This window comes from Camelina sativa, chromosome 9, assembly GCF_000633955.1.
Source record: "Camelina sativa cultivar DH55 chromosome 9, Cs, whole genome shotgun sequence".
NCBI classification, from domain to species: domain Eukaryota; kingdom Viridiplantae; phylum Streptophyta; class Magnoliopsida; order Brassicales; family Brassicaceae; genus Camelina; species Camelina sativa.
Genome location: NC_025693.1, coordinates 18,929,024 through 18,939,631, shown reverse-complemented (window position 1 = coordinate 18,939,631; position 10,608 = coordinate 18,929,024). Strand labels below are relative to the sequence as shown.

The following is a 10,608-nucleotide window of genomic DNA, read 5'->3' as shown; positions in this document are numbered from 1 at the left end:
AAACTGCCAATAACTCATCGAGTTTAAATCCAAATCTACTTCTGTAAAAAGGCGAATGACGATGAAAGACTTGGGAATAAACCTACCAAATTTCATTACCTTTGAGAACGATTTGATATGCCGAAACTGTTTCCTCCCAAACCCTAACGATTCTGATATTTCTCCTTTAATCTCTTTCACACCACAATAGGCTCTCTCCTCTCTCTCTATCTCTGAAAACAGCGACAAGACACCCTAAAACCCTTAATTTGTCGCTTCTCCACTTATAACACGATTTAGGGATTTTCCTTGAACTAAACCGAACCAAACAACAATTAAAATGAACCGGACCAAACCAGAAAACATGGTGTCGATCGATACACCAAGGGTGTCGATCGACACCCACACCAAAACTTTAAAAATTGGTTCGCGGATGTTACAGTGCTTGTTATTTCTTAGTTTTTTGTTGTTGTTTTTGCTCTCAGTTTGATCTTAATAAAATTGGAATCCTTTTGTTTCGATTTTTTTACCAGTGTATACATGTGTGTCTTTTATTGAGATTGTAATTGTGGATCGGTGTTTGTTGTCTCAGTATGAAATAGAAAAAAAAGGTCGTTGATGGCTTCAGAGATAGAATTAACACTTTTTCATGAAGGTCTTCCTGAATTTAAAGGAGTTCTTCATGAATATTATTGAATCTTTTCTAAAACATTTTATATGACAATATATAGGCTAATTACTATTATTGAATTCCTCAAGAATACAAGTGAATCATTCCTTAATTGTTTTCAACCATTATGAAATTTATTCAGAAAACACTTTAAATATGTAATCTTCATATAATATCCTTAGACATTATTTCATGAAGATCCTCCTGAATTGCAAGGAGTCATTCATGAATATTATTACATCCTTCCTAAACTTTTAAAACAGAGTGTTTTTTTTGTATGAAGGCCTTCTTGAAATTCGAGAAATCATTCCTAAATATTTGAGAATCCTTCCTGAACATTTGATTCAGACCTTTCTTATATGTTTCCTGGTGAAAAAATAGATACCTAGCAAAATATCCCAATCTTTAATTAAAAAAATCTTCTTGAATATGTTTTAAAACAAGTATTGTAGTGAAAACCATCCAAAAGTCTAATGATAAAACAAATACCATATGAATACAAAGAATTAAATGGTAAATAATTTAATCTCATTATGCACCAATTCCTTGTTGATGTCAACTGAAGCTTTAAATCTTGTATCTTCTTAGCACCGCTCGCCCTTAATTACGTGAGTGTTTTACTAGTAACTCATTCATATGAGCAAACAAGAGCTGAACTATCCCTTGTTCAAAAAATAAAACATGTAAGTAAGCAACAACATGTTGAAAAACGATCAAGACTTGAGAAATCATGAAGATGTTTACTCAGTCCTAAAACTAGTAGTAAACTAAACACCAACATACAACAAATGAAGAAAAACCATGAAGCCAAAAAAAAATCTTTAGTGTTCTCTGATAATCCATCCTTGTGTTGATCCTGAAATCTAAATTTTTTATGAAGGTCATCCTGAAGTTCAAAGAAACTTTCCTGAATTTTGTTGAATCCTTCCTGAATTTCCATAAGATCAAAGTAAGAACTATATAGCTTAGAGCATACGTGAAAACGAAAAAGGCCAGAACATATTAACAAACAACAGTATGTGCAAGACCACCTTAAAAAAAGCATAAGATACTAATAATGAGATCGAGAATCTAAGAAAACATAAGATTAGGGTACAAAGAAAAAAAAAGACAATATAATATAAGAAGGGATGTAATTTTCCAGTACCAGGTAAGCATCAAGAGCACAAAGAGCAACACAAGTCCTCAAGTAAGCAATTGCAGCCTCATGTGTTCCTTATCTCAGCAACTCAATAAATTTCTTCACAGGAAAAAACAAAATAGAACAAGAGTTACATGGTTTAAAATAAATTATAGACATTTAGCTATTGATATGTCTATATTTTGCATCTCCTTAGTGTGTATTTGTCATGCATTTAGCTAGGACAACTAGTTGTTTTGCATCATTTTAGAACCTCTTTCGTACATTTTGCATGTTTAGGAAGTTTCTGCATCATCCTTGCATACATTGCGCATTTCGGAGTTTTTCAGGTGTCTAGGAGACGTTGGAAGCGCAGAGGATCGAGCCATGCTCAACCTCCGCAATTGAACCCTCCTCACTTCCACAATCGAGCTACTCCTCACTTCCACAATCGAGCTACTCCTCACTTCCGCAATCGAGCCCTCCTCACTTCCACAATCGAGCTACTCCTCACTTCCGCAATCGAGCCCTCCTCACTTCCACAATCGAGCTACTCCTCACTTCCGCAATCGAGCCCTCCTCACTTCCACAATCGAGCTACTCCTCACTTCCGCAATCGAGCCCTCCTCACTTCCACAATCGAGCTACTCCTCACTTCCGCAATCGAGCCCTCCTCACTTCCACAATCGAGCTACTCCTCACTTCCGCAATCGAGCCCTCCTCACTTCCACAATCGAGCTACTCCTCACTTCCGCAATCGAGCCCTCCTCACTTCCACAATCGAGCTACTCCTCACTTCCGCAATCGAGCCCTCCTCACTTCCACAATCGAGCTACTCCTCACTTCCGCAATCGAGCCCTCCTCACTTCCACAATCGAGCTACTCCTCACTTCCACAATCGAGCTACTCCTCACTTCCGCAATCGAGCCCTCCTCACTTCCACAATCGAGCTACTCCTCACTTCCGCAATCGAGCCCTCCTCACTTCCACAATCGAGCTACTCCTCACTTCTGCAATCGAGCCCTCCTCACTTCCGCAATCGAGCCCTCCTCACTTCCACAATCGAGCTACTCCTCACTTCCACAATCGAGCCATCACTCGAGCCACCGGTCTAGGGATTCAGCTTTTGACGTCTTCATCAAAGTTGTAGAGAATTGAGTCATCTTTCCAATGCCGTTTATTTCAAGCCAATCGGAGGTGTGGTTCAAGAGTTATCATCGTTTTAGTGGATGCATATACACCCAGCTCGAGCCATTTTCACTCACACCACTGGAGCCACTCCTACTCACTCCACTCGACCTCACTCTAGGGAGAGACGACACGCGACTCGACCGCACATGTTAGGAAGACGTTCCGTCTTACGCGCTTCAGGAGATTCCCAAACCGACGCTTCACCTTTTCGTTTTAAGTTTTAGGGATTTACATATTTTTACTATAAATACATTTTGTTAAGTCTTGGCTGAAGACATCTTAGTTTTTATCTCGTTTTCTTTTGTAAGGTTTCCCTAGCCACCAAAACCATACTCTGATCTTGTATCCCAATATCTTTGAATTTATTCAGTATTTTGATTTGATTTCTTATACAAAGTTGTTCTTCACACTTTAATCTATCTAAGAATGCTTGGTTCAATGTTTTCTATGTTTGCATCTTTGACTATGATTTTCGGATCTGAGTAGTGTGTTAGTTCTTGAGGATGGGATAGATTAGGTGGAGGATCTTAGGATGTAGAGTGTTTAAGCGTTGATTGCAGGATTCCCTTCTGGACTAGAGTAAGAAATACTAGTTTTTCTCTGATCAATTGGGACTAGGTTTGAGACATTTCCACACCCAAAAGGTGTTTGATGAAATGTCTGACCAAGTAGTGCCAGAGACTTACGTTCCTAGCCTAAGAGATTAGTTGTCTAGGATGTTTGTTGACATGAATGAACTTGTTTGTAATGCCTGCTCGACCATGATCCTCTAGCGAGAGCTAGGTATGAAGTGGTTGAGTCTGAGTAGCTTTTGCCAAGACATTGGATTAGCTAGGTTGTAATGTTCATTGTTTGGGGATAGTTTGCTTGTGGTATGTTAAACACTCTTTAGACTAGGATACTCCACCAACATCAATTACCCCATCCTTAGGACTTCTTTCTTTCTGATTTTTATTACATTCCTGGAACAGTTTCGTTTCTTGCTTTTTAGTTCATGCTTAGACTCGTTTATGTTTTTATTCATTTTCGCTTTGTGTCATGCATTCTTGTTTCTAGTTCTGTTACTCATTTCGGTTTTGCATTTTAATCACTCTAAGATTGTTAGAAAAAACACTCTTTTGAATTGGCTTAACTTGTGACTTCTTGATTGCATCTTGAGTGATAGTGAACCTTCCCAACTGGATTGACACCTTAAGTATTACAACGCATAAGGTTAATTGAGACCTACTAGGAGACACAAAAATCCTAGTATCAGCTATGGCCAAACATAAAAAAATGATAACTTTTAAGTCATTTCATACCTCTTCTAGTAACATTTCACAAAACCGTGGCTTAAACATTTTACAGAATTGTATCCAAAGACTAGACTTTACGTACCCATCTCTTAGAGAACCGAATCCATCAAACTGTCTAGTCTTTGCTACAATACTCATCATGGAGTTTCTATGCAGTCCAACAGGTAATACAACATAAAAATTGCAGGTTCTTGAATCATGAGCTAACCATGGTTTCTCTGCAGCCCAACAAAAGAACATAATTGCATAGCACTTTGATCAGATCGTTTTCTACTTGTTCGAGATTAGTACTCGATTCAACACCACTGACCCCAATTTCATCAATAACAACATTATAATCTTCAGATTCAATTTCACCATCACTAACATTAGAACTACCACTAAAGAACTCTCTAAAACCAAGACTCACATCAAACAAAAGTGTAGAGGATTGTGGCAATGGAGGGTGATAAATAGAAGAATGAAACAAACAAGAGAAGGAAAAATACCTAGCACCGAAAAACCGAGCTTCCTCTTCTCCTCTCTCATCGATTATGCAACTTTTACCGGAATTAAATTCATTGGAGTTGAATATTAACGATGCTTGGGCTCCTCTGCGGTGTCTAATTGATGGTTTCACTTACTTTGATTTCATGATCACCTTCGATTCAGATTTGATTGGGTTCATCGGTGGAACAACATCTGAGACTGGGTTTGGAATCAGAGACAAGGAAAAGTGAGAGAGAGAACACACGGTGGCTGCAATTTCATGATTTGGATTTTGACTCTGTTTTAATATTATTAATATTTTATTAATAAGATTTTGTGCTAATTTTGGAACACTTAAGAATGTGTGCTAATTTTGGACTAAAAACTTTAATTGATGCTATTTTTGAGAATCTCGCTATTATAAACTAGCTCCTGACTATATTGAAATAATCTTAATATAACACTGTTTTATTCGATATCGTTATATAAAATCATATATCATTCGCTATATAAAATAGCAAATTTGTCTGACATATTTTCTATGCAAATGGATACTATCTTCCGAAACAACCATTGACCTCGCTAGCATTGATAGACTTTCCATACACATTCTTGCATTCAACAATTGGCTTATTTCCATCGACCGTAGCAATATTGATTTTAGCAAGAACAATGTCTTTGCAATATGTGACTTTACTGCAATCAATCTTTATAATCTCATCGAGTTGTGAAGTTCCATGAATATCTGTGAATGTCACGTTACTAATTGCCACAGCTGATTCCTACAAACAAAAAAAATATTACAAATATGTCCGCAGCCTAGTCATTGTAGTTAAAATTATAATATTTTTTTATTCAATAGAAAAAATAATTATAAGATGAATTACCTCCACATCTAGGCGACCTTTATCGACATAGTTTTGGTCGATTATTATTGGATTTTTGGTTTCTCTCATTGTGAGGCCCTTAAAATATATATTTTTTGCGTATCCTTTTCCATTCTTAAAAAAAAAAGGATATATATATCATTTAAAACACTGTGTCAATATTTTCATAATTTATTTAGTTTAATATGGAAAAATGAAACAAAAAAATTATTACCGGCCATGTCTTAATTCTAGCTCCATTTTCCGTCCTAACGAAGGTGCAATCAGTCACTTGGATATTCTCAACCATAGATTCTTCTCCATCTCTCCCTAGACTTCCCACACTGTAATTTAATCATATATATATATATATATATATATATATAATAAAATTCATTGTAAAATAAAAAATTCAGTATTATGTATATAATGGTATTCGTCAATCAAACATATATATACCTTATTCCATGGCCCGGTCCACAATTCATCCTGTTAATGTTGATATTCACACTTCCGTTATTTATAGCTACACAATCATCTCCTGGAATATATTTTTAAGAAGATTTAAATTCAAAAAACCATTTCAGATAAATTTTCAATTAATGAATGTGCAAGAGAGATATATAGCTATGTACCAGTTTCAATTACTGTGTCGTAGATATCGACATCACTTGATTCAGAGATATTAATTCCATCAGTGTTAGGACTGTCTTCCGGTGCTACGAGTTTAATTTTCGTTATTTTAACTCTTTTGCATTCGTCAATTGTTATATGGTTTCTTGGACTGTTGAATGAAGTTATTCCAATTATATTGAGATCATTGCAATTTTGAAAATGCAATTGCTGTAAGAAAACAGGAAAGTAAATTTATCATGAACATCATTATATATGTAGAAAAAGCTATCTTTATTTAAGAATTGAGAATAAATTTAGTGAGAAAGATATAAACTCACAGTAGGCCGTATAGAAGCTGACATTCTTGGCTGCATATATTGAATATGGAAAAAATAAAAGTATTACATTCACATATTAAATCTATATTAACATTTTTGAAGTACATTTTGTGTTATACTCTCCGAAACAATTTCCCAAAATAACATTGCACAGAAACTCATTTCCTAAAACATCTTAAATCGAACCAATTTTGTTACGTTTATTCGCATAAAATCTTGACAACATCTATACATTTTGATTTTTCCAAAAACTACTCTACCTATTAAAATTTTATTCCCATAAAATCTATTTTAAAATTATTGTCATATGAGTTCTAAATTTATTAACATACATATTCTACTCACGTTATATATGTATTTACATTAAAAAAAATTACTTTCGACATATCTCTATATTGTTCTACATAAAAAAACACAATTATGCGGTGAACCACGGGTCAAAACCTAAATAATATTTTAACATCTATATTAAAAATCAAAACAACTTAATCATTTTTATTTTAAAAACATAAAGTTATATATAAAAAATTAAAATCTTCTCGTTAAATCAAATAAATATTGATAACTAGAAAATCTAAAAATTAATAAAATAATAACAAAATAACAAACAAATACAACATAAATTTTAAATTTTATAAATTATAGTCCCGCGGTATACCGCGGGTTAAATCCTAGTAGATATAGATAATTTGTATAAACAAAATAAAAACTATATCTCTTTCGTATATATAAAACTTTTCACCTTCCAAAATGACGAACCACGTCCATCAATTGACCCCGAACCATTGACTGTTAAACCAATTATTTCCTTAAAACTAACCCATCTTAACGATTTATAGTCCGACCATGCTGTTTTATCTCTCGGCGCAACAATCTTTCCATCAAACTGCATAAATGATTACACATAATTTTTTAAAAAACTTATTTAAATTCACATAAAGTTGTGAGTGATTTGTTTTAACAAAATATTGATAGTTACCTTAACTTGCACTGAAGGAGATTTACAAGGCCCTTGAAACACTAGAGGTTGTAGTAAAAATGTTTTATTTGAAGGAATAAGGAGTGTTTTTTGATTCCCACCACTACCACACATAGCTTTCCATGCTTCGACAAAAGCCTATTTGTTTTATCGAAAGATCAAGTGTGTAAGACTTCTTTACTCAATAACTAAAATTTTGTGACAACGATTATGATCTCTTATCTTATAGAAAAATGAATAATAAATTAATAATAGTTATGCATATATATTGGATATCATATGATAGTATTTTGGTTAAAAAATGATTTGAAAACTTACACAATTTAGTCATTTTCATAGAGTAAATTCCAAGATAAGATTTTCAAATATAATACCTTTGATTCATCGGTAAGACCATTTCCCTTGGCACCAAATTTAAGCACATCATAGATTTGGCCATTTACAAGAACTGAATTCAATAAAGTCAACAAGAACACAACGCGTATTATAATTTCCTACAACATCCAAATATCAATGTTAGAAAGAAAGAAAGCATAATAATTTTTATTTAAACATTATTATATTTCATATGTACCATTGTGTGATGAGGATCAGATGATTATATATAATGTAGTGTATGTTTAAGTTATGTTCATCACTTATATATACACATAAAAAATCATGGGTGTAGACAGGTTCATGGATGTAGTTTCAAACTTTAGATATTTTCAGCCTAGAATCATTACTTATTATTGAACAATTCTTGGGTTCACTCCTAAGGTGAATCCTTTTGTTCACTTCTCTTTATTTCAACCAATGAGAATTTGACATGTTATAATATATTTAAGAACCTATTCATTCGATTTCTTATTAAATAAGGAAACAAAATCTGTATACATTATTATAAAATTAAAAAATCTTAACCGCTATTTTATAAACCCAAACCGATATATAATTTCATTCGAATTGTAAAATCTAATCCCTAACCATCTCATTTGTAAACCCAAACCGACATATAATATCGTTCTAATTGTAAAATTTAAACCTTAACCATCTCATTTGTAAACCCAAACCGACATATAATTTCGTTCTAATTGTAATCTAAACCATAACCATCTCATTTGTAAACCTAAACTGATATATAATTTTGTTTTAATTGTAAAATCTAAACCTTAACCACTTCATTTGTAAACCCAAACCAACATATAATTTTGTTTTAATTATAAAATCTAATAACCACTTTATTTATAAACCCAATCCGACATATAATTTCGTTTTAAATGTAAAATTTAAACCCTAATCACCTCATTTGTAAACCCAAACCGACACATAATTTCACTCTAATTGTAAAATCTAAACCAAACCAATATTTAACTTTCCTTAACTAAAAATATACAGAATTTGTTTCCTTAAATTGTTTTGCTTTTTAATTTAATTTTGATTTAATTTTTAAATGAAATAATGTATAGAAGATTCTAATTTATGTGTTACTGTGTATATTCATAATCCATTGACATTGAAAACTAAGGGGAGTGTATTGTAGGTAGTATTTTATATGATTTGAGATTCATTGAGTTTTTCTATGTTTTTGATGATTTTAGGAAAGCTGGTATGATTTATTGTAAAACATTTCGATTCCCATAAAACTATGAGATATGAATTTATGTATTTTTAACTTAAGAAATCCTATCAAATCATTCAAAATCATTAAAAATCAAATCCTAAAAATGTTTTCAATAATAGTGGATTTAAGGTAGATTTTTGAGCCAGTAGTTCAATGACACTAGGGGGATGTATTGAAAACCATAATTTTGGAGGATTTTATGGGATTTAAAAAATTTGGAATTTTGATATATTTTAGGGAAGTTTATATGATTTATGGTAAAATTCTTTCAAATCCCACCTAAAATAATGAGATTCAGATTTCTGTATTTTTAAATAAACAAATCCTCTCAAATTCTCCAGAATTTTTAAAACTTATTAAAATCTAAATCCACAAACTGTTTTGAATAACAGTAGATTTAAAAGTAAAATTTTAAATCATCAGTTCAATAACTGTGAATTTTAATGGACTTTTTGAAATCCATGATTGAACATAGAATTTATAAATTTTACACAAATCATTTAAAATGTCAAGTTGAATACACCCCCTAGATTTAATTAATTTTTTTAAATTCCAGTAACCTTAAATTTAGCACAATTCACCAAAAATATAAGATTCAATACAACCCTTAACATGTTTGTCTAATTATTTTGTAGTGTTTGAAATAAAATCCGTAATAAATTTACTATTAATGTCTTGATAATTATAAAATTGAAAATTTTGAGTAGCATCTTATAATATTAACTGCATTATTCTATCTTAACTTAGTTTGATTTGATGTAAGATAAATTTTTTAAAAATATATCCACTTTTATGTTATCTTATTTTTCTTTCACTTTTTATTTTCTCAATATAAATTAGACTAAACAAAATCCATACTAAAATTAAAACTTGGAAAATAAAATAAAAATAATAAAAATTTTAAAATCAGCATATAGCAGCTAGCATTACATGATAGATTTCGAGTCGAAAAGAATTGTATTTGTAGAGTTTTGACTTGAAAGCAAATAAAGAACAAGTAAAAGCAACAACTGAATTGTGTTGGGTGTAAGTAGTCGAGATTTTCAACACATCTGTAAAAAAAAAGAATTATTCATACTAAAAAATGTAACATCCGCGAACCATTTTTGGTGTTTTGGTGAGGGTGTCAATCAACACCACAGGAGGTATCGATCGACACTCATTGTTTCTGGTTTGACCGGTTCGATTTAATTATCGATTTGGACCGATTTGGTTTAAGAATGTAACATCCGTGAACCGGAATCCCGGTTTAGGATGTGCATCGATCGATGCAGTAGGAGCATCGGTCGATGCTGATTCAATTTCGTGCGTTTTGACTTAAGTCAAACTCTGCGTTTTCGGCAAAGGGGAAGGGAAAACCCTTAAGTCGTTCTTTTTGTCTCATTAGACGACTTCAGCCATTTTTGAGAAACAAAAGAAAGAGAGAACTGTTTTTGAACGTTTTTGGTGATTTCTGGAGTTTTGTGGTGTTTCTTGGTGAGATC

At 32.6% G+C, this 10,608-nt stretch overlaps 1 protein-coding gene across 1 annotated transcript; it reads right to left on the bottom strand.

Moving 5' to 3' along the window:
• On the bottom strand, window positions 5,278–7,650 carry LOC104715425 (probable polygalacturonase At3g15720). Its single transcript, XM_019229992.1, has 8 exons — window positions 7,522–7,650; window positions 7,285–7,428; window positions 6,543–6,572; window positions 6,225–6,432; window positions 6,049–6,130; window positions 5,825–5,933; window positions 5,611–5,724; window positions 5,278–5,505 (listed from the first exon to the last, which is right to left on the bottom strand). Exons 1-8 carry the CDS (start codon window positions 7,633–7,635, stop codon window positions 5,278–5,280), a joined length of 1,029 nt encoding a protein of 342 aa, XP_019085537.1. The 5' UTR covers window positions 7,636–7,650.